This window comes from Canis lupus, chromosome 12 (assembly GCF_003254725.2).
Source record: "Canis lupus dingo isolate Sandy chromosome 12, ASM325472v2, whole genome shotgun sequence".
Classification (NCBI taxonomy): Eukaryota; Metazoa; Chordata; class Mammalia; order Carnivora; family Canidae; genus Canis; species Canis lupus.
The window spans coordinates 20,277,112-20,304,157 of NC_064254.1; the positions used below are offsets into that span (position 1 = coordinate 20,277,112).

The 27,046-nt window shown below is 49.5% G+C and overlaps 2 protein-coding genes across 4 annotated transcripts in view; one reads left to right on the forward strand and one right to left on the reverse strand.

Moving 5' to 3' along the window:
- EFHC1 (EF-hand domain containing 1) overlaps positions 1-8,408 on the forward strand; it is a 63,509-nt gene extending 55,101 nt beyond the window's left edge. For both annotated transcript variants that reach the window (XM_025419020.3, XM_025419021.3), the window contains 3 exons: positions 3,135-3,275; positions 6,538-6,751; positions 8,169-8,408. In XM_025419020.3, the coding sequence (XP_025274805.1) occupies positions 3,135-3,275; positions 6,538-6,751; positions 8,169-8,240 (427 nt within the window). In that variant the 3' untranslated portion in view covers positions 8,241-8,408. The remainder of the gene's footprint in view (positions 1-3,134; positions 3,276-6,537; positions 6,752-8,168) is intronic.
- A 3,760-nt stretch (positions 8,409-12,168) lies between these two features.
- The window catches only part of TRAM2 (translocation associated membrane protein 2), an 83,661-nt gene continuing 68,783 nt past the window's right edge, over positions 12,169-27,046 (reverse strand). For both annotated transcript variants that reach the window (XM_025419022.3, XM_025419023.3), the window contains 7 exons: positions 24,772-24,830; positions 23,568-23,652; positions 22,709-22,779; positions 20,211-20,315; positions 19,789-19,932; positions 18,777-18,940; positions 12,169-17,525 (listed from right to left, as the gene is read on the reverse strand). In XM_025419022.3, the coding sequence (XP_025274807.1) occupies positions 17,452-17,525; positions 18,777-18,940; positions 19,789-19,932; positions 20,211-20,315; positions 22,709-22,779; positions 23,568-23,652; positions 24,772-24,830 (702 nt within the window). In that variant the 3' untranslated portion in view covers positions 12,169-17,451. The remainder of the gene's footprint in view (positions 17,526-18,776; positions 18,941-19,788; positions 19,933-20,210; positions 20,316-22,708; positions 22,780-23,567; positions 23,653-24,771; positions 24,831-27,046) is intronic.

The following is a 27,046-nucleotide window of genomic DNA, read 5'->3' on the forward strand; positions in this document are numbered from 1 at the left end:
ACAAGATATCTCTCCATTCGTTTCTGCACCTTCTTTAATTTCTTTCAATGTCTTACAGTTTTTGGTGTACATGTCTTTCATGTCCTTAAATTTATTCCTAAGCATTTTATTGTTTTCAGTGCTATTGTAAATGGAATTTTTTCTTTTAGATAAGTCATTCTTAATGTATAGAAATACAACTGAGGGATCCCTGGGTGGCGCAGCGGTTTGGCACCTGCCTTTGGCCCAGGGCGCGATCCTGGAGACCCGGGATCGAATCCCACGTCGGGCTCCCGGTGCATGGAGCCTGCTTCTCCCTCTGCCTATGTCTCTGCCTCTCTCTCTCTCTCTCTCTCTCTCTCTGTGACTATCATAAATAAATAAAAATTAAAAAAAAATACAACTGATTTTTATACTTTTTTTTTTTTTAATCCTGCAACTTAACTGAATTTGTTGATTTAGTCCTAACATTTTTTTGGTGGAGTCCTTAAGGTTTTCGGCACATAGTACATGTCATCTGTGAACAGAGACCGTTTTACCTTTCTCTTGTGTTTGGAGGCCTTTTGTTTCTTGACGAATTGCTCTGGCTAGGTCTATGTTGAATACAAGTGGCAAGAGTGGGCATCCTTGTCTTGTTCACTATTGGATATGATGTTAGCTGTGGGTTTGTCATATGTGGCCTGTATAATGTTGAAGTAGGTTTCTTCTATCCTTAATTTGTTGAGAGTTTTTATCAGGAAAGAATGCTGTATTTTGTCAAATGCTTTTTTTTTTTTAATTTTTTTTTTTTTTTTTAATTTTTATTTATTTATGATAGTCACAGAGAGAGAGAGAGAGAGGCAGAGACACAGGCAGAGGGAGAAGCAGGCTCCATGCACCGGGAGCCTGACGTGGGATTCGATCCCCGGTCTCCAGGATCGCGCCCTGGGCCAAAGGCAGGCGCCAAACCACTGCGCCACCCAGGGATCCCTTTTTTTTAAATTTTTATTTATTTATGATAGTCACACACACACAGAGAGAGAGAGAGAGAGAGAGAGGAGAGAGAGAGAGAGAGAGAGGGGCAGAGACACGGGCAGAGGGAGAAGCAGGCTCCATGCTCCATGCACTGGGAGCCCGACGTGGGATTCGATCCCGGGTCTCCGGGATCGCTCCCTGGGCCAAAGGCAGGCGCCAAACCGCTGTGCCACCCAGGGATCCCCTCAAATGCTTTTTCTTCATGGAGATGATCATATGATTTTTTATTTCATTCTGCTAATATGGTGTATCACTTTATTGACTTTGTATATGTTAGACCATCATTACATACAAAGGTTAAATACCATTTGATCATGGAATATGATCCTTTTCATGTGCTGTTGAATTTGATTTGCTAGTGTTTTATTGACAAATTTTGCATCTAAGTTCACCAAAGATATTGGTGTGTAATTTTCTTGTAGTGTCTTTGTCTGGCTTTGGTATCAGGGTAATGCTGGCCTCATAAGATGCATTTAGGAATGTTCCCTTCTCTTTAGTTTTTTGGAAGAGTTTGAGGAGGATTGCTTTTTAAGTTTTTCTTTAAATCCTTGGTAGCGCTCATCAGTGAAACCATCTGATCCTAGGCTTTTCTTTGTGAGACTTTTTATCACCAATTCAACCTCCTTACTTGTTATTGGTCTGCTTAGATTTTCTAGCTCAATGAGTTAATCTTATTAGGCTTGGTTTGTTGATCCTTTGTTTCTACGAATTTATTAATCTCTTCCAGGTAATCCAACTTGTTGATATATAATTGTTGATATATAATTGTTCATGATGATCTCTTATGATTCTTTGTATTTCTGTGATATCAGTTGTAATAGCTCCTTTAATTTTTGATTTTTGTCTTCTCTTTTTTTCTCAGTATAGCTAAAAGGTTGTCAATTTTATCTTTTCACAAAACCAGCTCTTTGGTTCATGGATCTTTTCTATCATTTTTCTAGTCTATATTTCATTGTTCTCTGATTTTTATCATTTCCTTCCTTCTGCTAACTTTGTGCTTAGTTTTTTCTTTTTCTAGTTCTTGAGGTATACAGTTAAGGTATTTTGAGTTTTTGTTTTTTGTTTTGAGAGACAGCAAGAGGGAGAGAGGGAGAGAGCACATGAGCAGGAGGTGGGGAGGGAGGAGAGAGATAATCTTAAGCAAGCTCCACACCCAGCATGGTGCCCAATGCAGGGCTTGATCTCACAACCCTGAGCCGAAATCAAGAGGCAGATGCTTAACTGACTGAGTTACCCACCCAGATGCCCCAAGATCTTTTTCTTAGTGTAAACATTTATTGTGATAAACTTCTCTCTCAGAATGGCTTTTGCTGCATCCCATATTTTAATATGTCATATTTACATTTGTTTCAAGATTTTTTAAACTTCCCTTTGATCTCTTTTGATTTCTTCATCATACTACTATTAAGAGATCTCCATCACTTGAACTCTAAAGCTCTTAATCTGGTATCTGAGAACCTCCATAATGTGTCTCCGTATGACCATGTAACTTGAGTTCCAGCTTACCTTTCCACATTCTACACCCCCAGATAAACAGTTTTATTATACTAAGCCCCAGCATTCCTTTCTTCATGCCTTTTCTCAGGCTGTTCCCGTTGTCCTCAGTTCCTTACATTTCATGCTGTAGGTCCAAGCCCTCACATCCTTCAAGGCTATAGGTCAAATGCCACCTCCTAGTTCAGCCCTTCCTGATCCTCTCAGGCTTTGTACCTCCTCTACATGGTAATGGTCATCTTCTCCCTTCAGTGAATGATTTTAAAGTCCATGTCCTAATTTCCTTCTGGAAAGCAGAGATCCTTACTAGAGACAAGTTCCTTCTAACATTGAGCCATACATGTTCAGTAAATAGTTGTGAGATGAGAGAATATTTCTACTAGGACTATCAAAGAACTTTGTTCAAAGCTGACATTTGCATGTATCTATGTTAAGTACTAAGTGCTTCAAATGTAATCACTTAATTCTAACAACAATCTTTATGAGGTGGCTTCTTTTCAAAGCTCCCATATGACAGATAATGAAACTGAGGCACAGAACAATTAGGCAATCTACTCAAGATCATGTTGACTTTAAGTGGTAAAACAGCTTTTGAACAAATGAGATTCTAGAGCTCATGTTCTTTACAATTTCTTCTGTCTCACCAGAGAAAAGCACCAAGAAATCAAGAATGTTGCTCAGCTTCCTGATTATCCAGAACTCTCTGGGCAAGGGACTGCCTGTCCTGAGAGTGGGTCTACCTTCACTGAGGCCAAGGAGAGACCCTGGAGCGTGGAACAAGAGCTAAGGTCAGACCAAGGGTTTGATGCTGAACCTTTGCAAGTGAAATGGCCACACTTTAAAGTTCTAATGTATCAAAGAGTTGCCCACTAACCAACCCCACTCCAATATAAGAGAAAACAAGGTTGGGGATCCCTGGGTGGCTCAGCGGTGTAGCGCCTGCCTTTGGCCCAGGGTGCGATCCTGGAGTCCCGGGATCGGATCCCACATCGGGCTCCCGGTGCATGGAGCCTGCTTCTCCCTCTGCCTGTGTCTCTGCACCTCTTTCTGTCTATGTCTCTCATAAATAAATAAAAATCTTTAATTAAAGAAAAAAAAACAAGGTTGAAGTCTCTCTGCTGTTGAAGAAAATATGTGAATTCCATTTACATTTTGCTAAGTAGAGGGTTTTGCCAAGTTGCTCCTAGAAAAGCATTCTAAGAGTGGAATGGAAACCCTGATGTCTTTCTTACCTACGGGAGATCAATCACCCTATAAAACTCCTGTTTGCTTTAGGGAAAGTAAAAGAAGGGCATTGGAGGGATTGGTACACAGTCTGCACCTAGAGTGATGGGAACCCAGCCACCTCTCTGTTGGCAGTCCCTGTTAAGGATAACTACTGGGCCCCTGTGGTCCTTTGTTAACACATGGGTCTTACAGCTTTCCTAGAGAATGGTCCTGGTTTGGACCAATAAAATAGGGGCTGTAATTTTCACTAGCTGTCTTAAATAGCAAGCTCTGTTTGAATTTACTCCATCATACTCCAAGGCAGCAGATGCCATAAGCATTTTCCCTATTGTATGAAGCAGTGTGAACATCTGGCCCCTTCAGAAAAGGGAGTTATCTTTTCTTTCCCAAAATGATTGGAGAATCACTTTTTTTTTTTTTTAAGATTTTACTTACTTATTCATGAGACATAGAAAGAGGGAGAGATAGGCAGAGGGAGAAGCAGGCTCCCCTGTGGGGAGCCCAATGCAGGACTTGATCCCAGGACCCCTGGGATCACAACCTGAGCCAAAGCCACCCAGGTGCCCCAGAAAAGTCACATTTTAAATATATATGCCCTACGGCTCTACTCTTGGGAAGATATGGAAGATTGTGATTTGACTGCTTTCTGCCACTAAAATAGCTCCCTGGCAGTCATTCATAATTTAGTGTAGTATATAGGATTGGAGGTATACCCATCAGATACGCATGTTCTGCTTCAATAATAATGCCAGACAGCATTTAGATACTAGAGATTTTTATTAGAACTTATAGTTTTTTTCTTATAAAAGTAACATGCTCAAAATAAATAATATCCAGGGAGTAAAAATTTAGAAAATAGAAATAAAAATATTTCCTAAAATCTAACCCAGAGATGATTACCTCCAATATTGCTTTAATATGCATATAAAATAGAATAATCCTTTAGTATTTAACTAGCTTTTTGTACTTGATAGTATATCACAAACATTTCTGATGTTTTATGGGAAGTTTTTTTTTTTTTTTTTTTTAAAGATTTTATTTATTTATTCATGATAGTCACAGAGAGAGAGAGAGGCAGAGACACAGGCAGAGGGAGAAGCAGGCTCCATGCACCGGGAGCCCGACGTGGGATTCGATCCCGGGTCTCCAGGATCGTGCCCTGGGCCAAAGGCAGGCGCCAAACCGCTGCGCCACCCAGGGATCCTATGGGAAGTTATATATATATATATATATATATATATATATATATATATATATATATATATATTATATGTTATAAATATATATATAATAAAATATATAAAATAAAAATGTGATAAAATATATATATATAACAAAATTTTAAAAATTAAATCTTTGAAGGGACAAATGAAAAGTTTTCCCTCCCACTCTGTCTTGCATCTACCTGGTTGTTATCCTCTATTCTCCATAGGTAACTACTTCTTTTTGTTGGTTTTAAAATATCTTCCCAGAGCTTCTTTGCACATTATAAACAAATTTAAATATATGTTCTTATTCCCTTCCCCACTTTTATGCAAAATACAGCCTTCTGTATCCACTTTTGATTTTTCTCACTAACAAATCCATCTAATCTTCCTGCAACATTGTCCATATTGAATTATTATTATATTGTCTGTTTTTAGATATTGCTTAACTAATTCCTGATTTGGGGATGATTTTTTTTTTTAGACCTATGCTGTTTCAAAACAGCTTTATTAGATTGTATCCAACTTTATATACAGCTCATGATTATTTCCTTAGGATAAATTATTTTAAATTCTTCGCTGGGCTTTTGCTTCGTGTTTTTCAAATTGTTTCTGAAATGTCCTAGCAATTTATACCTTTCTCACCAAGGGTTGCCAACAGGTCAAGAGGGAATTAAGTTGAAAGAGGCCATTTAGAACAGTGAACCTTTTGAATATTATGTGCAGAAGGAAGTAGGAACAAGAAAGCCATGGTGGACAGGTATTGTGATGGTGTGGAGGGAGAGGGGTCAGCAAGAGGTGGTTGGGCATACTTGAAAGAACACATCAGAACCCAAGTGAGATGTCCATTCCAGTCTTGCCTCTGAAGGGACAACCGGAATAAGTCTCTAAGGTCTTTGAGTCTGTTCCTTCATCATCGAAAAAGGAGGAGGAGTGCTTCTGAGTTTATTCGGGCCCTCATTTTCTCCCAAAGCAGGTTTGTAAAGATGAAATGTGAGTCTTTACCAGCTCTAAAATTCTTTATTTTTTGGAACAGTACCTTTGTGTTCAGAGAAAATAAAAAGGGGGTTTCTGCTTATCCTGGTTGTGTTTTGAAGGGACAACCTCCTTCTTTATAAAGCTGTGTTACTAATCTCTCTTCATTTCAATAAATGCTAAGCCTACACCTCTCAATCTATCATCTTTCATAAAATTAGGAGTAAACTGGAGAATGTTAAAAGTATAAGAGATTCCTGACTCCCTGTGTGTAAATTTTTAAAACACTTATTTTTAGATGATGTAACATAGATGGTATGGATCTGCAATAGCATTAAGCAGCAGCAGGTGAATCATACAAACCCTGACCTTAGGGAGGTGGAGGCAGTAGATTTGGCTCTGTGGGGTGCAGTGATTTAACAGGTGGCAGCCGGGGAACGGAGCTAGAGTTCAGAAACGCTCTACTCAGGCTCCCCAGTCATCAGCAAACCCTGTGGGCAGGTGGTCAGTTACCGGTCAGCTCAGTGTCAAAGCCATTTGTCACTAGAAGCTTCCTCAACATCACCAGAGAAGAACTCTGGTCACTGAGAGAAGACTGGTCAAGAATAAATAAGATGCCCAGGTATTTCCTTCCTTTCCACAGCAAGCAAACTAGAGAGGATCCTCCAGGTGTGCAGGAATTGGAAGCATTAATAGACACAATCCAGAAGCAACTGAAAGATCACCCATGCAAAGACAACATTCACGAAGCATTTCAAATTTATGACCAGGAAGCTTCAGGATTTGTCGACAAAGAAAGATTCTTTAAAATCTGTGACTCTCTCAACCTCCCGATTGATGATTCCTTGATTAAGGAGGTCAGTATGAATTGTTCTTCTGGGTAGATTGCAGAGGCTGTGAACACCTGTTTGTTCTCTTCCAGAGGCAATTGTATATTTTAATAGGAAAATTTAAGATGTTCAAATCAGATCTCTTATTCGGCCCTGGTTATGATGTTTCCCCTGGATTCTCACATTGGGGTTCTTTGCTAATGGCTGCTGAAAGGGCCTCTCTTTAAGTGTGTATGGGCTAGATAGCACACAGTGGCTGATAAGCCATATCCGGTTGAAGGAGGGCTACAGAGGTGATCCAAGAGGGGCAGCCCTGAGGGGAGACTCAGAGGAAACTAGATTGAGCAGGAGCCTATGACCCCCTTGCCAGCCAGTGCTTATGTTACCCAGCAGGATAGCTAGCCTGGGAGAAGGTGTGACCACTGCCAGGTGGCAGTGGTTTCTGCCAGTAAGGGGACACACATGGCCAGCTGCAAATGGAGAAAGGTCATGGACATTCTCCTGGAATTTTCATGAGTGAGTGGAAGAGGGTTTCATTAGAAATCCCTTTAGCCAGAGCTTCCCTGGAACCCAGAAGAAAATTTCTCCCACAATTGCCAATGACTATGACTTATCATGGAGACTCCTCGCTGATAAAAACCACTGCCGTAGACCTTCTTAAAGATCTTTTAGCAAAAAGGGGATGTTTAGAAGTGAAGACTCATTTAGGGGAGTCTGTCCTGTGGTGCTGTAGGGCCTAGGTTGGAGATGAGGATTTTTCAGATACTGGAACATCGGCAAGGGAGGGGCGAAGATGGCAGAAGAGATGTGTTCACTTGGGAAAATGCCCATTTAGCTTCCCAAAGCTCACATTGACAGCTTGCCCGCTTTTGATTTTTAAGTCATTTGTGCTGTGACCTTGACATAGGAGGAACTGCAGTCAGCGGGCAGTGAGGTGGGGAAGGTGTGGGTGGCAAGGATCTGCACACATAAAGGTAACCACAGCAGGTCACTACCACTACCCTCTACAGTTGAGCATCAGGGGACATGGTTTGAGCAATGATGCACTGCTTCTCGGCCTTTTGACTAAGACCAAGTGAGCAGTGACCTAACTAGATCCTTCTGTTAGGCTGTGATCACAGCAGCTTGCTATTTTATGAGTTTTACTCTGCGCAGACTGGTGGACAAAGCTCATATTTGAATATAAAAATAATTAAAAGTGCTCTAGAAATGACAATGTTCTCATAAATGTTAGTCCTGAAGTCTCAGGCGGGCCATTGCCTCCCTCTGAGCTTCAGCTTCATTAAGTTGAAGATGGGGATGACATCTGGCCTCCCTGCCCGGTTCACAGGAGCATCTTAGAGACCGCTGATAGGGACTCCGGCCTGGCTTCCAGGGGCTGCGGATGGTTATTGCTAAGTGCGCCCTGCAGCTCTGTGTCACCTGTTCTGTGCTCTCTCCGCAGCTGATCAGGCTGTGCTCTCACGGAGAAGACAAGATTAACTACTATGACTTTGTGCGTGCCTTCTCAAACTGACCTGGCTGACGAGAGCACGCAGGACGAGGCTTTGAGGTTAGCCCTACGTTTTGAAACACCTTGTGCTTTTCATAGAGGCGTTTACAGGGCTCTTAAAATTCTGCTTTTTGGTTCTTAGATTTCAATCCTACCTAAGTCTAAATTAAAATTGGGTCTTTTAAGAGCTAAGATTGGTGCTTTATTTAGGGGAAGGAGGGGGTATTGTGATGGTTAATTTTGTGCATCAACTTGTATGATCCACGGGGTGCCCAGACTCAGACATTTTTCTGGGTGTGTCTGTTTCTGGATGAGATTAACATTTGAATCAGTAGGCTGAGTGAAGCAGCTTGCCCTCCCTGCTGGACGTGGGTGGGCCACATCCAATCCATTGAAAGCCTGAATAGTAAAGGCTGGTCCTTCCCAAAGGAAGAGAGAATCCCTCCTGTCTGCCTTTGAACTGTGACCTCAACTTCTTCCTGCCTTACGACTCCCACTAAACAGTGGCTCATCCCAGGTCTCGCGCCTGCTGGCCTGGCCTGCAGACTAGAGCTCCACTGTCAGCTCTCAGGGCCTCCAATTTGCTGAGTGTGGATCTTGGGATTTGTCAGCCTCCATAATCATGTGAGACAATTCTTTATAATAAACTTCTTTCTCTATTCATATATTCCACTGGTTCCGTTTCTCTGGAGAAAGGTATAGAATGCTTAATACAGGTATAGAATGATTAAGAGCAGAAGGAAAGCTAAGAGAAGCACCATTTGGGGTGTTGGAAATAAGCACTCAGTACTGCTGTTGCTGCGAGCCGATGCCCCCCTGCCCCACTACCACGTACCTGCTTACCCCAATTATTGTAGGGAAATTCACGTTCTCACTAGTAGAAAATGGAAAAGAATAGGAGTGTGGTACAAATAGTAGGTTATACATTGTTTCACGAAACTTTTTGTTTCAACTGAGCGTGTGTTTACTGGGTCCTAATAGAAAACATATTCCTTAATGTGAATTATAGTTTAAAAATATATATAGATAGAAAAACGCTGCTTTTCAAGAGCCTGGTTGAGATGGGAGGAAAAATAGTTATTAGTTATCTAATCAACTCTGCCTCAGCTTTTTAGAACCAGGGCTGTTTCCAAGTTAAAGTCCACCACTACCCCCATCTTTATAAGTGCTAGCCCAGATTCTCCCTTCTTCCTCCCTTGGGCAGTGGTGTAAACGACTACTTCCTTTCCTACTTTCGGTCGGTATCTCAAGACCTCATTTTTAAATGTTACCCGCAGTCACTTAACTATTGAAAGCCTAAGCTCTGAGTATTCAGAAGTCCATTTCAGTCTAAGGTAAAAATACTAAGCTCTATACCCTGCTTGCCCAAGCTGAGAAGCCTGTGTGTGTGTGTGTGTGTGTGTGTGTGTGTGTGTGTGTGAGAGAGAGACAGAGATGGGGGGGAGGGGAGAGGGTGGGTGCTAGGATAGGTACAGTGAGTTTGTTCTTCCTTCTGGTTTCTGTTCCTTTTGCCCCCATCTGGCCGTCCCACTGCTTCTGGCCTTTGCAGTACCTGGGAAGGGAAGGGAGGAGATACCAGAAGAGGAAGAGGGCAAAGTCTTATTTCTGTGGCAGGTGGAGTCAGGGTTTTGAGCATGTCATGTGCCGAAAGGCTGGCTCTTGCTCTCTCCCAGGGCAGCTTTTGTGAGTTCTTAGGACCCTTTCCCACAGGAACCTCCCAGTGCACCATTCTCGGTACAGATGCCCAGTCCCCAGCGCACCTGGTCCAGCAGTACATTCCCTCCAGGTTCCTCCTCATCCCCTTGGAGGCCTATGCGTGGGGGTCCCCGCGGGCTTACCCTTCCAGGGCCTTCACCCTGACCCAGTGTGTCCATCTAGATGGCTCAGCTCAGCTGGTCCCTCTCCTGGAGATGCACCATAGGTGAGAATCAGATACCCTAAATCTCACATGCTCTGAACTCCAGGGGACACGTGTCAAACCCAGAGTCTGTCAAAGCACCTCCCTCACTCAGCTTGTAGCCCTACAGCATCTCTACAGCCCCTTTCAAGAAACCACACCCCAGTAACTTCCCCACAGCCCTTGCAAGAGGGAAGGTCACAGAAGTTTGGATCCTCAGTCTTCCATGGACCGGCACCGACTGCAGCACATGGAGATCCCCACCACCTTCCATCTGTGGCCGAGATGGAGACCTCAGGAAAAAAGCCATCCTACCACCTTTTGCGGTCCAGGCTCTGAGCCCGTCTAACCTCGTCTGACAGTTCTCCTTTGGTTCCCTGTCCCAGCCCCATGGCAGCGGGGAGCAGGATGAAAAAATGTAAGCCCCACTGTGAAGGTCAGACGTGGCCCCAGAGGACGGTCCCGAGCACGGCGGGCAGCATTCACACACGTCGCTGCAGCTCACGGTCTGCTCCTCGCTTCCAGCCTTAACCAAGACAGATGCTTGGGATCTGTCTGCCCTGTCCCCTGGGACAGACCACTTCCCAGAAGACCAGAGCCAGCAGGTCATGCTGGGGTTGCACACTCCCCACTCAGACCCGCTGATTTCCACACGACAGCTGAGTGGAGGAGCCACACACATATATCCTTCTCCTAGTGAATTCCGGTGGTGCCGCAGCCATCGGACGTCACCCAGGCGACAGTCCCACCCAGCACCCAGCACCCAGCTGGGGTCCTGGCTCAGGTGATGGAAGAGCGGAGCATCCGCCTGCAGCAAGCAGTATCATAGGGAGGAGCATTGGCCCCGTGTGAGGGGTCACCAGGGAGGGGAGACAAGCGACCTCACTACTAGCGTCCGGCCCAGAGGCCAACAGTGCAGCTACCCACTCTAACTGAATAGTGTGCACCGGGTACCTTAGAGTGGCTTATGCACTTGGGGCTAGCAAAAGCTGCCCTGACGGCGAAGAGTGCTCCGAGTTAGCCACTGCTCGGGCTCTGGGCCTGGACCCAACTCTGTCTGTCGCACCAGGAGGCCTTGAAAATACCATCTAATTACGGTGTATCAGACCACAGCTATAGGCTTGGAGGGTATTTGGGACCAACAGGTGGAGAGATCTCTAAATGTTTCCAGAGAATCAAGGGTCCCTAGGGTGAGTGACTCATTAATATCCTGCTGGCACCTGAGTACATGTGTTCATAAAAAAAAAAAATTGAATGCTTTACTTATACCATGAACTGAGCCTCACTATCCCTCAAATCTCACCACCACCACTCCCTGCAAAAACAAGCAGCAAGTACACAGCCTCCAGAACTGTGGAACACAGATGAGCAAACAGCTCAGAAAGGTTTACTGCCCAAGGTCACCTAGCTGCTTATGGCAGAGTGGCACGGAAACCCAAGTCTGCCCCAGAGCTTGGCCTCTGTGGGTGTCATTCACCTTCGCCTCAGGTGAATGCATCCTGTAGAATCCTCATGCGCGGTGGGTGTAAACCACCACCTATGACTGCACTCCTCTCCTGAGATCTCTAAAGATGGCTCTGGAAAGCTCAGACTGCTGCAGGCAAGAGCAGGCCACAGAACGGACACCAGCAATCCGCCACCCCCCTTCCCCGTCATTACTAATACTATTTGGCACCAACTCTAATATTTTACACGCATGCCTGCTTCCTTCTCTAAGCCTGGGACCTCACAAGGCAGCATGAGCCTGCGGTGCTTCCCCGGGGAGCTTGTCTGCAAACCCTGTGTCAAAACTCCTTTCCACTTTTCTGCTTTATGGTTACAGACTCAAAACTGCCTATCACTACCTAGCACTCGAGATAACTTTTCTCCATCCTTGATTCTAATTCCCTCATCCACATGACCAAAATGAACAAATACAGCTCAAGAAAGATCCACAAGAAAGGATTCATAGTGAAAAACAATGTAAATGAGACTAAAATTGACAATTATTTTTCAAGTGAAAGCAAATGGAAGCATCCAGATTAAAAAGGAAGAGAAGGAAATATTAACAGACGATTAGATGGATAATTCTATGCCTTTTATTCAGTTATTTCAAAAATATTTGTTGATTTTTCAAAATGTACATTTAAAAAAAATCCATACAAAACTGTAATTTGTTTTAAAACCAGACAGAAACCGTGGAAAAGGCTTTTGAAAAAAGTTCACTGAAAGTAAAAAGAACCCCCCCCCCCCCCAAAAACAAAACAAAACCTTTTACATGAAAGCATAAATACGGCAGGTACAAATTTTCCTTGAGTTCCTTGTTGAAATTTGGTCCATAACATGAACAGGCTAAAGTAGAAAAACAAAGACAACTTGTCCACGTTTGCATTATGAGTTGCTCATGGCACCAGCAGCCTCAGCTCATCCTTCAGGTGTTTATTAAACAAGAAGTGAAAAATGAGGTGTGTGGTCTCATCACATAAACACTCGGGTCCGTACCCAAGGAAACGGTGGTACTTCAGGCCCAGCCAGCTCCTAGCCGGTGAACAGGGCTGCTTCTCAGAACAACCTCCTTCCTCTCCACACAAACAAGAAACTCTAGAATGCTTTTAGGCAGAACGACGGTGACATCTCAGGTGTGACAAGAGATCTTATTCCCAGACACCTATTTAATGCCCCATCGTAAGGATGGTGGGATTTTTTTTTTCCTTTTCATCAGAATTTTGTTAGACTATATGGTGATGCTACAGTGTTCTAGAAGAGTGCCACAGAAACCCAGCCAGGACGAAGACAATGACAGCAACGAAGGGAAAGTGGCACCCATTTCTTCTGTAGGGGATGACGACCACCCTCCCCCGGGGCCCTTCCCTTCCCGACTGCAGGGTGTTTGGGGACAGTGGGGCCCGTGGAAAGACCACTGGCTGGGAGAGTTATTGCACAACCCGGAGGAGCAAGGCAGGCAGCTGCTGCTAACATAGGGAACACTGAATTAGGAGCGCCAAGGAATTCTGCAACAGCCAAATGAGACCCACGGTCAGCCCAGGCTCTGTGAGCAAACACTTGTGACTGGGAAGTAAAAGTAAACACCTTTATTGTATCAGCTGGGGGTTGAATGGGAAGAGGAGGTTATAGCCAGGCTACCTTTCTTTTTAATCTGATGGGCTGGGGGGGGGGGGGGGGGGCGCTGGCCCCTTGAGGCCTAGTGCTCCCCGAGGTCTCTGGGCCTCCCACCCCAGGTAGGAGGTGCGGGTGCCTGCAGCTGGGCTGTTGGGGCTTCTGCAGCCACCCACGTGGGCCAGAAAGCCAACACGAGGGAGAAACCAGGAACAAAACCTACAACATACTCTGGACCCCAACACCATGGAGGGAGGGGACTAAGACCAATGAAGCCAAACTGTCACAGTCCATGTCCCCTCTACGAGTACATGTACCAGGGTCCAGGGTCACATGACAAACCATGCTCGAGGCCTGGCTGTGTAGGGGGGTGTGGGGAGGCCACCCAGCACAAGCCAAGGCTGGAAGACTGTGCAGCAAGTAAGGCACTTCTTACATAAAAAGGCTGAGGGTCTGCTCAGGAAAGGAGCCCTCAGGGGTCACCGAGCACAGGGTCAGCCCGGGACGCAGAAGTCCCAATGCTTTTCTGAGGCCGCTCTACAGAGAGGGAGTGGGCCGGAGGGGAGGCAGCTGCCCTCCATGGCTGGGGACACCAGAGTGAAGGGAGGGGAGTCGGTGAAGACTTCCTCTCGGGGCCAGCTGGGCCGGAGAGGGCCTCTATTGAAGTTTCACACGGTCTGACGATGACCCGGGTCCCCAGTCGTGCCCACAGTTCCTACTGAGGGGCAGGGCCACGGGCGGGGGAGGCAGCAGGAGGGAATAAAGACCACTCTGTTGTCCTGCCTCCGTCAGGGAGGAACAGGGAGCCGTGACATTCGACATTTGGGAATGAAGTCCGTTCCCTTGGGTCTCTGAGGCCTGCGGCCGGGGAGGAACACTCGACCAGGAAGGCTAAAACCTGTGAAGGAGATCCAAACCAAGCCTTCCATGGCCACATGGGGCCTGGCAAGCCACTGCAAATTTTAAAAGGCATCCAGGGAACAGAATTTGCTCCTGTGGAATCTTGGGAGGGGGTATCCTCTGCCCCTACCTCTCCTTCACCACTTAGGAAAAAAGCCCAAGGGTACTGAGGAAGGAGGTCTTTAGAGGAGAACCCAGACGCGCACTCCCCCGAGAACACCCAGGCCAGGCTTCAGGGGTCTCTAGGTGCCGAGGGATTCCAGTCAAGAGAAGCACCTGCAAAGTGGCCAGAGCCACAAGGTCTATTTTGGTTTCTGAAACGTTAGTGAGCTCTGCCTTGGGAGAGAAACAGAAAAGGCTCCTGGCAACCGTTTAGGTCTGGTGGCCTCCCCCTGCCCCCAGCACACAGGGTGAGAAAGCACTAGGATGGGGGCGGAGCAGCTCCCCTCCTGGCTCTGCTTACACCCAGTTTCCTCCAGAAACTTCCCTACCTTCAAAAAGAACACGTGTAACTTATTAATAGTGCAGTTATCAGAGCCTGATGGTAAAATAACTCTCTCACCACCGAACCCCAGCAGCAAGGGTCCCCCAGCCCCACCACACGGCCTGCCTCTCCCGCCACTGCCACCTGCTCAGCCGCCTCCGCGCCCGGGCTGGTCAGGGGCGGTCTGGGCAGAGGCGGCTGGTGCTGAGGTAGATGAGCGTCTGTTCTGCTCTTGCCGAGCCCGCCTCTCAAACCTGGAGCTGGCCTGGCCTCCTGGGCACAGAACAGCGTGTTGAAGACCCACGAAGACAGCCAAGGTGGCCCGGTCAGGAGAAGCCAGCACAAGCAGCTCAGGACGAACGGGGGTTATTTCCGCCCCTGGCAACCTGCTCGGAGCCAGCCTGCCAAGCCCAGGCTCCGCTCTGAAACGTGGCGGGGATGCCAGTGGGGTGACAAAGCACCCTACAGTCACTCTCCTCGCCCCTGCCCTCTAATCATGCCTAAGGCCGGGCTGGTGACATGGGAGCCTTACTCATAGTCTCAGGGGTGTTGACATGGCTGGAAAAAAAAAAAAATGACCCCTCAGCCCAGCACACACCCGTCCTCTGTGGAACAGAGCCTATGTTGGCCCCAGCCACTTGGGGGGTGGGGGAGCGGTGCCACCTCTGAACCACACATGCCACAGCACCAGACGCTTGCAAGAGACTTAGGGAACGTGAGGCCATGTGGTCTCAAGCAACAAATATTTAGGATGTCTATGGACGTGAGAAGGGAGGCCGTCTGACAGCACGCCTCGAGCCGCTCTCCCCACCTCCCGGCCTGCAGCACATGCGTACCTGCCAAAGCTGAACCGGGGCTCACCTGGGGGAGTGGCCCCTGGCGGGGAGCAGCACGCTGCCGGGACGCAGCCAGGGGAGGACCGGGATGGGCGGTGTGGCCGATGGGGCAGGTGTGGAGGCTGCTGGCCTCACAGGGCAAGGTAGGGGGTGTGAACAAAACCACAGCCTGGGTGCGGGTATTTGGTCAAGTGGCTAAAGGGGGTCTTGGCTCATCTGCTGGGTTGACACCAAGCCACCTGCTTGGCAGCGTTCTGCTCTATGGCCCAGAGAAGCGTCAGAGAAGATGGGAGAAATGCATCTATCCAAAAATGCCATCCTGCTTCCTAAGGCTCCTCAGAGGCCAAGGGTAGCTCTTCCCGTTTCCACAGCCCTATCCTGGACAGAGAGGAGGGTATACGATGGTGTTCGGGTGCAAATCCTGCAGACCCTGGAAAATTAAATCTATCTCTGATATAAGCAACATGGGGAAGGGGAGTTGCCATGATGAAAAGGCCCATCTCTCCCTTTTGAGGATAATAATCCAAGGTTTGGCTTCTACTGTGATACCAGAATAGAGGACCAGCACATCAAATGACACCATCTCTACACCCACTGAAAACTGCTCCCCACACCTCAGCGCAGAGTTCAAGAGTTCTTAACAACTCTAAGAGCCTAAGAGCCTGACCCCTTCTGGAAGTCCTCCCCAGGCCCCATACAGACTTGGGGGCCTTGTCTTTGGGTGGAGAAGAGGGAAGGACTATGTGAGGGGCAGGGCGGGGGCCTCCCTGTGGCACCGCTGTGTCTGCTCATCTACCCTGTGGATGCATCTGAGTCAGTCCTGCTTTCGTACAGCCTAAAACGAGCAGGTACGCTCAGCAAACATCGCAGGGTGGCGACCACCATCCCAAAGCCACTTAACAGATAAGCGGGCGGGTAAGTAGCCGGGCGACCCTCCCTGCGGCACCAGGGGGGCCAGTGGGGGGACCTTGGGGTTCCTGCAGCAAGAGAGACGAAGCAGGCCATGAGGCCAGCCCCTCGCAGGGCCGCCTGCATCTGGGCTTCAGGACCCGCATCTCCAGACTGCTCTGTGAACTGTGGTTTAATTGGGGTTTGAATGCTGGTGAACAGTTGAAAAAGCAGCCCGGGCTGAAGAGAGGCCTAGGTCGACCACTCCATCACCTCTGCCACCATTACCTTTCCAGAAGAGCCTGCTGCCCTGTCCACTTTGTTCTTGCTCTAGAGGGTGGGAAGGCTTGTCCTCCTTCGGCACCTCCCCAGCAGAGTGGGGGCTGACTGGCCTCCATCCAGGACTGGCCACCAGGAAGCAGTCTTGAGTCACGGGACCCAACACAGTTACCACCACCTTTCAGGAGTCACAGGTCACCATGCCCAACAGTCAAATGCCCCGGCATTGCCAAGGGGCAGTGGCGCCACCAGGCCTCTGGACTGGAACCATACATCTGGGTTAATCAGCACCTGGAGATAATGATCCCAGAGGGCTGGTCTCTCCTCTCCTTGCCCCAACATGGGGGCCCCCCAGGGGCCTGCGACCAGCCCCGGGTGGAGGCTCACTGGCACGAGGCTTCTGACTTTGACAGGTCCTGGGGACTGATGCTGGGTGTTGGATGGCCGGGATTGCAATTTGAGCTCCCTCTCATTGTAAAAATCAGACACAGAAAAATTGCACAATACGGTGAAAAGTCAGGGGAAGCAGCCATGAAGGAAGAGAAAGAGGAGGCAAGCAGAGAGACAACAACGAGAGCCTGGGCTTCTAGAAACCCAACACAGCACAGAGGTGAGGACATGAGGTGGCTTGAGGGAGAGAAAGAAGAAGAGTTTTGGTTTTATTGAGAATGGTTTATGGAAGAGGAAGGAGAGAAAACCAAGAAAGAAGAAAGAAGAAAAGCCCCGTTCGAAGACAGGTTCCTGCTGCTTGAGACGCAGCATCAGGAGCAGGCGGGGGGAGGCAGTGGTGGGGGCCGGGCTCCCCACCTTCCTGCTGGGCGCCCACGACAGGATCTCTGTTCCGGCACTTTGGCCTCAAGGAGACTTGAGTTTCTTAGTCCGTGGGGAGGTCCCATTCTCCGCTTTCACCACTCCGTTTTCATGGTAACCTAGGAAGTGAAGGGGACAGACCGACGTGGTGTTTCCGCCAGGCTCCGCGCACACGGAGAGGGGCCTGGGGGCGGGGGCAGCACACACGGGACAGGTCAGGAGGTGTCTGAGGCGGCTCCCCCCGAAAAGAGAAACCAGCACACGGTTCCTGGGGGGCCCTGCTTCCCACAGGGTGACTCTGCCAGAGGTGGGTGGTCTCTGTCCTTCAGTGGAAGGGGGCAGAGGTGACATTCAGTGGTGACTCAGGAACAGGCTGGGGCCTGTCCGCTTGCCCGCCCCAGCCTCAGGCTGGACCAGATCCGAGGTGGAATCCCACAGATGCCACCAGTGGCCTCTGTTTCTCTCGGCGCCCCACAGGGCACCAGCCACTTTAGCAACCACTCCCAGGGAGGAGAGAACGGAGAGGAGGAAGCAGAGGCTGCAGGGACAGGTATTACTCAGAGGCCCAGTACTCCTCTGGCAGAAAAAACTGTGCTGTCATTCTATTGTTGTCGAAAACCCCTCCCTGTGCGTGCTCAAAGTCATTCGGGCTGCAGCCTCGCGCCCCACATCCACTCCCAGCCAGGCCTGATGCGTCACACCCAGCCGTGCACGTGTCTGCTTCAAACACACAGGAGCCCTTGCCAAGCAGGCCACACCTGGAGCAGGGCAGGTGAGTCAGAGAACAGAGCCTGGTGCAGACAGGCCCCCGGGCTGGACAGAAAGGGCCAGGCTGGCAGTGGCCTGGGACCTGGGACAGGCGGTTACTGGTGTGTGGCCAGGGCCAAAGGAGAAGTGGGTGTCCCACCCCTGCTGCCCACCCAACACTGTGTCACCTTGAGTCATTCGTGGAGACAGAGGAGGAGCCTGTGGCCTGGGAGGCAGGCGCAGGCTGAGATGCAGAGCAAGAGGGCAGGCGAGGACAGAGCCGCTGTGCCGCGCAGAGAACAGGCGACAGATCTTGGCTGGTGTTCAGAAGCCACTTCGAGGACACGCTTCCCGCCAGAGCTCCCGCCCAGCTGCTGCCCTGCCCCACCGTGGCCAGGAGGGCTCCCTGCCTAGTCAGGGCCAGCCTCACCCACAACGGGGCCCTGGCCCACGCCCAGCCACGTGCCAGTCAGGCCCTGGCAGGAGCCGAAGAGCCTGGGCCCCGGGAAGGACAGACGAGCGGCAGGACTGGTCTGGGGAGAGCCTGAGGTGCCAGGTCTGGGCTCCTCCCCATTCATCCCAGACAGACTTCGCTGCTACCTGCCCGTGGGCCTGGCACTCACCAGATTCCCTCTTGATGAGCCTGGCTGGCAGTCTGGGGGCAGCCGGGACTCTCCGCTTGGCGCTCTGCTCATTCCAGTATTCCCGCCAATGCCGCAGCTGGGAGTGGATGAAGCGCCACATGAGCCAGGCCTGGGCGGCACACACCAGCAGCAGCACGCAGAGCCTGCGGGGGGACACAGTGGCCCCGGGAGCCGAGGGGGAGAGACATCAGGCAGGAACCCTGCAGCTCCTGTGGCCGTCACCCTGGGCAGCAGCCTGCCCCTATCCAACCACCAGTACCAGGGAGAGTGGTTCAGAGCCAGCCTCAGCTCTGGCACACCTTGGGACTGGTGACAAATTGGGGGGCGGGGAGGCATAGAGACTAAGGAGGAGGAGGTGACAGACGCACGTCCAGCTCCATAGACACACTGCTCCCTGGCCTCTTTCGTACCGGTAGCACAGAACAGGACTCATTTAAGCTCCATATATATAGTGAAAGAATTCAGATGAACTGAATTAGGATACAGCAGAATGATTCTAGAGGAGCGGCTTCCCATCTAACATGCCACTTAAAAGCTGAGCAACACGGGACAAATCACAGGCCCAAGGCTGGTGTGGAAACACAATGGCTTCCTCCCTGCCACTGTGGAAGGCCACCGGCCCAGTGCTGAGCACATCACTGCGAAGAGTCCCCAGCGTGGTTGTCACGATCTACTGGGAGCTAGATGTGATCCTGATGGTGCCCCAGGAGGTGCTGGACAAGGGTGAGGGGACTCCCCCATGGGGACCCTGACTGCAGTCCCCCCCAGGCCCGGCCTGGCCCGGCAGTGGAGATGGTGTTGCTGGAAGCAGAAGGCTGGTATTCCTTCTCCCCTCAGGCCTGCTGGCTAGAGATCTCCAGCTAAACATCAGTGTGTGGGAGACTCGGGGGTCTGTTGCCCCTTGTCCTTCCAAAGCTGTGCCGAGTTCAGGAGGCTCCTGGCAGTGCTCGGGGGCCTTGATTTACCTCCCTGGGGCTTGTTCCCAGCTCACCTGCAAAGTAAGGTGTTGAAGTTCCCTTTCTCAGGGTCAAAGGCCTGGTTTTCCATACGAGCAAGTCCAAAGCCAATGGCCAGCACGGCGAGTGTGAGGATGAAGAGGCGCGTGATTCCAAATACAGCAGCCCAAGCATTAAACCTGCTCGTGGAGGTAGAAAAGGGACTGTCAGACTTTAGGGCCCGGGAGGGAAATGTCACCCACTTCTCCAGAAACAACTCTAAGTGGAAAGAGCATGCAAGGGTAGCTGAGTAGGATGTCTCAGGATCTTACTCTTTTTAGAGTAAGATGCTCTAAAAATTAACCTCGGGGTGCCGCCTACAGGTAAGGGGCAGTTTATACCCAGGGCAGGACCCTCCCATCAGCCAGGCCTCGCCTATGGCACCTCCGAGCAGGTCCGCCTGCCTCACACCACTTACAGCTTCTCGTTGTTCTCGTCTGCAAAGTAGAAGAGTCGAGCCATGTGGAAGAGGAACTCGGTGGAGTACTGCAGCAGCAGCAAGATGAGGCCCAGGCGGCTCAGGCTGGGAGAAACAGACAGGCCTCACAGTCCCCCCAGGATGCCGCAGAGAGCAGGGGCCAGGCCATGGCCCGGCACCCTGGGTTCCATGCTTCCCACGCCTGCTTTCCCTGGCTGGCCCTCCTCATCCTGTAGGATCCAGTTCTGCTGTCTGACCTTTAAGATAATACCGAATCCCGTGGCCATCCACCTGCCCTATCTGGGTCAGGAGCCCCTCCCTGCCCCCACAGTGAACCTAGCTTAGGCTCTCACAGCACCTGTCACCTTTATGCTTCCCCTGCCCCGGGACCAAGCACATAAAAGGTGCTCAGAACAAGTGGCTGAGTTTTGCATGTAGAAATACAAGGCATTCCTACTGTGTGGCTGTTCATTATCCAAGTCTTCATGGCTAAGAGGTACACGAAGAAGCAAGACTCGACATAATGCAAAAATATGTGCTAATGAACCAACCTCTTAAAAAATGAGCACCGCCCACTCAGACATTCCCCCTCTGCTCAATTCCTGGCACGGTGTTGTTACTGACTTTCTTAGGCAGTTGGCTACCGACAGTCAACTGTAGTTCAAAGAAATGCAGAAAGACTGCAAAGTCCAATTGCAGATCCTGCTGAACATGCAGGGGCTTCAGGAAGTAAGATAATGTGGGAGTGCTCTGACAGGCAGTGCTAACTACGGCTCCCGCCAATTCCACCCAATAAGACCAAGGCAGGGCAAGGCTGACTGGGAGGGTGGCTAGATGTGAGGATGGTGGAAAGAAGGATGTGAAAAGTGGCCAATGTCTTCACATGACCTGGAAAGTCCAACATGGTCTTGCCTATGACCTTACCTCAAACCTGAGTCACCTCTCAAGAGTTCCCTCCCCATGACAAAGGTGCCAAGGAGACAAGTCAATCTCGTGCATTACCCAGCTCTATTATTCTCATCGCTCTTTCCAACATAGGAAACTATTTTCTTTCCTTTCAGCATGGAGTCCAATGTGGGGCTTGATTTCACGACCCTGAGCTCATGACCTAAGCTGAAATTGAGAATTGGACACTCAACCAACTGAGCCACCCAGGTACTCAGAAACTCAATTTTCTTAATGGCCTACCACCTGCTGGAATGGACACCCCAGGAGAGCAAGACCTTGGACTGCATTCACCCAGATGTGATAGCAGCTCCTAAAGCAGCACCTGGCCCAGAGGAGGAGCTCAGATATGTGTTGAGTGAGGAAGGCCTCTAAAAGTTAAGCTCTTCACCAAATCAAGGCCCTGCATCAGTCAGAGATCGGTCTTCCCTGGGAAATCTTGTAGTTAAGGGGTTCTCCTTTCCCCACATTCACTTCTGCAAACCAGAACAAGGATGGAAGAGAAGAAAGGTCATGGTCCCTACGTGAGCACAGAGGCGGCTGTGCCAGCATCACTGGGGAATGGAATGGGCCTCATTTTGGAGGATCTGCTGCACTCTGCCCTCTTGGTTCTATTCTGATTCCAAAACAAGGATCACAGGACTCTGCCCAAACAGGGTCAGATGCCTATCCATCTCCTTCCCTAGGACACGTCAGATGTGGAAAAAAACAGACTTTACTTTGGGAGGAAGAGTGATGATACAGTAGGGACCTGATAGCAGGCAGCTTTCTCCGAGGTCCTGCCTGCACAGCCTCACCTGTGTCCTTGCCACACGCTGCTGGGCACAGCACAAGAGCAGAACTGGTCCCCCCATATAGCCTTTGCGCCCCCAAAGGCTGAACCAGGAGCTGACGCCATTTCAGCCTCCAGAGACAAGAGAGCAGATTCAAGAGCTGCCTTCCTTTTAACTCCATTACCCCAGGTCGGCCATCCTCACAGGACACCAGCTGTGAGGACCTTGGGGACGATGGACCTGAGGACCTCCAGGGAGCCTCGCAGAAAGTTATACAACCCTCAAAATGTTGGCCCAGAGAAAGTGCAGAGTGTTCTCCTATCCCACATGGATAAAGCTTAAGAAAATTCCAAGTTACCAATGACATATCCTACTCATCAACAGTATTCTTTTTTAAGTGACATTTAAGGCCAAACACTACAGCAGCTCCTTCAACTTCAAAGCGTTGGTTCAAGTGCCAACGTCCCTCGAAGCCTTCCCTGGCTCCACATCAGGATGAGTTAGTCACGCTTCTGGGTTCCCATGGCAGAGGATACATACTGTAGCATGGCACCTGTCCCACTAAGCAGTCCTCACCTGTGCCTACAGCAGTCTCTCCTGTTGGGCTAGGCATGAAGCACTAAAGATACAGGAATCACCACCTGTGCATTCCCAGGTCTTAGCACAGTGCTTGGCAAACAGAAGGGGTCTAATAAATGCCTCCTAATTGAGCGCATGTGTGGAGAGACACACGGACATAAAAGGGCATGGAAATGTGACCAGCTCCGAGGTCATACTCACTTTAAGAGGTATGCTCCAGCTATGTGGACCAGGTACAGACAAATGTATTGGAGCTGGCGGGGAATTTCCTCCTGCAAACAAGAGAAGCAGACGGTGAATGTGCTCATTCCCTAACTGAAGATGCAGGAATGGAGGGGAGGTCCAGGGGGACGAGGGGGACCCTGGCAGGGCTGCTCTGACACAGCCAGTCCTAGATCATGCCAGAGGCCCATGTGCCAGGCTGCTGGAAAGTGAGAGGGCAAGGCACCAGCTTCAGGTCCATGGGGTTGGATGGGGTTGGATGGGGTTGAGAAAGCAGAGACAGGGACTAGGGAACAGGGCTCTTGGAAGTAATTCAGAGGGAGGCTATTTAAAAAATAAATAAGGGCAGCCCGGATGGCTCAGCGGTTTAGCACCGCCTTCGGCCCAGGGCCTGATCCTGGAGACCGGGGATCGAGTCCCATGTCGGGCTCCCTGCATGGAGCCTGCTTCTCCCTCTGCCTGTGTCTCTGCGCCTCTCTCTCTGTCTCTCATAAATAAATAAAACCTTTAAAATAAATAAATTAATTAATTAATTAATTAATAATAAATAATAAATAAATAAAGACTGAGAAAGGCAAAAAACCTCTGCTCTGCTATCCAGAAGACAAGAGGCAGACCTCTTCAAAGAGAGGTGTCCAGTGTGGGAGGCAGGAGAGGCGGTGGTGGCCTGTTCTCAGGGAGGGTTCGCTGGCTCAGCGCTTTGCACAACCCGCTGACAGGCCTCGGGTTACCACCCAGCTCCCTGCTCCTAGAGGAAGGCTCCACAGCTTAGCACTGGGAATAGCATGGGGCCGGGGGGAGGGGAGGTCACAGGGCTTCCTGGATGGGGAATACTCACCTTCCGTACCTTCTGGAAGTACAGCTCAGGAAGTGCGTGCAGCCAGTAGGCCAGCTGACACAGGTAGAAAAACTTCACCTGGAAGCTGGAGACAAGGGAGGGATGAGTGAACTCCCTGCAGGTACTCCCTATGCACGGGGGAGGGGCGGGGGGGAGCACTGTGGGAAGAGCCGGTCCAGGAGCCAGAGGGAGGCCCTGAGCTGAGGGAACCCCGCTCCACAGATGAGAACATTTCAGGGGACACAGAGTCCATGGAGGGTTACAAAAATGGTGAGAATACCCTGGCTCGGAGAAGGGAAGGCGGAGCACGGACGATGAGGATGGAGCGTCAATATACTGATGAGTGAACAGAGCCAAGAAGCAAAGGTGGCCTCTCACTCAGCTTGAAGCCCTTTGGTGCTGGTGTTCTCAAGGGTCTTGGGAAAGGCAGGGAGGGTCTCCTGTGGGAGGCTGAGCCTCCTGGTGTCTGGGCAGCATGGGGCAGGAAAGGAAGGAGGTGCTGCCTCTGAAGGGGCACCAGCCATGCCAGGCTGGGAGGAAGACGTGCTGTGAAGGTGTGTGAGTCATCAAGGAGGTACAAGGCCCAGAGAACTTTACAGAGATGCTCTGCTTCCATTCTCCATCTCCGATGGTGGAGGGGCCTGCTATGGACCAAATGCATGTGTCTCCTCCAAATTCACACTGAAACTCAATCCTAACATGATGGTATTTGGATGTGGGACCTTTGGGAGGTGATTTAGTCATGAAGGCCAAGAGCTCATCAGTAAGATTCGTGCCATTGGAAGAGACCCCAGAGAGCTCCTTCTCCACGTGAGGACTCTGTGAACTGGGAAGCAGACATTCAGTGGACACCAAATCTGCCAATGCCCTGATCTTGGGCTTTTCAGGCTCTAGAACTATGAGCAATACATTTCTGTTGTATCATTTATAAATCGCCCAGCCTATGGTGTTTTGCTACAGCAGGCCAAGCCAAGATGTTATCTCTGTGATAGAGGCTAGCCCAAGAGACATTCCATTTTGAGATTCTCCAGTCAAGTGGCTCCCAGACAAGACTGCCTTCTATAATCCTGCGCCCTAAAATAAGCTCAGGGTATGAGCTGATCCTCATGCCAGTTGGCCCATGGTTTTCTGGCCACATGTTGGGATGAGGAAGCCAGTGGACCAGCTTGCTTCTCCCTGGAGACTGAGTCATGAGAATACTCACGGGAGGTACACATGTGGGTAGTCTTCCCAGAGGCTTCTTGGGTTTGTTAAATATCCTTCCTGTAGTGGGCAAGGAGAGACAGCATTTAGACATGTGGATATGAGACTGCTGGGCCAGGGGTCAGGGGCGCACCCAATTCCAAGCTGCCAAAAAGAGGATAGGATAGGAATCACAAAAATGAAGGATCTGTCTGCATGGGAGCCACCCGGCCCTCAGCCAGCTTCTTTATTGTGAAAAAGCCATAATATAAGAGGAAGAGCCCTAGTCTGGGGCCTGAAGACCTGCGTCTGGATGTGGGTTCAGCACTCACTGGCTGTGTCCTCTGGGAAACTTAGTCTCCCTAAGCTTCAGTTGGCTCATCTGAAAATGAGGATAAAAATACCCTCACAGGGTTATTGTTAGAAATAAATGTGATAGCTTATGTTTATGCATCTAGCATTATGCCTGGCATGCAGGCAGGCACTCAGGAAATGCCTGTAGAATGAATAAGCAAGTAGACTCTGGAATCACCATCCACTGGAAAAGCAAAAAGCCTAGTTTGGCTTTTCACATCACTATGAATAAGAAGAACACAGGACTGCACAGGCCTCCCTAGGAGGCCTCCTCTCATGGGCCTCTTTAAGTGTAACACCTACCACACTGTGTCACTTTCAAGAGATGTCTCCATTACTCAACAAGTGCCTTCATGCCAGGGTCTTATGCCCTTCTTTATACCTTCAGCACCTAGCCTGGGGCCTCTTATGGAGTAGGGGAGGTAACCTGAAAACCCTCCCTTAGCAAAACATCTAGAAATACTGGATGAAATCTAACAAGTATCTTTTAAATGCAACAGGTTTTTGCATGCAAAGGGATCCCAAAGGGATAGAAGGCTAAAAGCCAGAGCAGTAAGGGGAGGCTGGGACAACACAGAAGCCACTAGTCTGAACACTAGGGTGTTCATGCCCATGTGGGAACAGAAGATGGAGCCCTTAGAGGTGGAACCTGAGACCCTTGTATAAAATCAGGACCCCTGAAAGGCTATAAACTTCAAAAGAAGGTTAGACTAGAGTTTGCACTAGTTTGGGTTAGACTAGAGAAAGGGTAGACTTTAGTCTGACAACCAAAAAAGGGAGTTAAAGAAGCTTTCTGTCCATCCTGGGCTTAGGATTAAAAGCAAAATGTATCATCCCTTGAAAATCCATAACCCCAGGTTTACTTTCACATGGGTTTAGAGTTCAAATTTATACAACTTGTATGGTTCGAGCACCACCAAGCTAAGAAATTAGTATTAATAATACTGTGGGCCAGTGATACCACTGGGGCATACTCTCATCCAAAGATGCACAAGATTCTCATGCATAAAACCTTGCTGAGGATGAGTTTATGATCCAAAATTACAAAACGTAAGAGGAAAAACTCTTCCACAAGCAAGAGTTGGCTGACATTACAAGAACCCAATAAAAACTTGTTGGTTGAATGAATGAATCAATGATGAGTGCTTCAGGCAATTTCTCTCTTCCAAGGGAAGAGCAGGGCTCGATTTGTCCCTGAGAGGTTAGGACAGTATGACTCCATTTCAGAAACAGGGAAATGAAGGAAAAGACAGAAAGTAGCTCCTGAAATGAGATGCTTTTTCAGCAACATAGGTTGAAATCTGAGCTGGGCCACCAGCCTCAATTGAGGACAGTAACGTCAAGCCAGCTTCCTCAAGAAGTCAGCCACTGAGCTGGTGGCTTTGATGAGGAGATAGACACAAACATCACACCCTGGGACTAAGGTCAGGGGGTCAGCAGTGCTCTGGAGAAGGAGGAAGCCAGTATGGGTCTCAGGGAGAACACTGATTTACAGCCTAATAGATCCTCAGCTGGATTTCCAAGTGAAAGCTGATCCTCCCACCCGTGAGTCACTAAATGCCTTGGACGTTTCGGGTATGGTCCCTGGCCCCCAGCCCACGACCTGGGGCCCCATTAGTGCTGTGACCGAACTGACAGGCCCAGTCAGGCACATGTCCTCCCAATGTGGTCATGGTGGCTTAGATCACCCTAGCCTCTTGTGGCCTCGGTCCCAGTCCTTTCTCTCTACCACTGCCTTCTTCCCTTGGTCACACACAGGCTGAGGCACCGAGGGAAGGCTCTGGGGCCTCTGGAGGATGACAGGAGGGCTTTCCTACACTCCAGCTATCGGGCTCTGCTTGCCCTCTCTGCTGCTCACAAGGATCGGGGTACACCGCAGTCTACACAGTCTTCCATTCTCTACCTCATTTCAGGGACATCTCTGGGGGGAACATCCCTTCTTA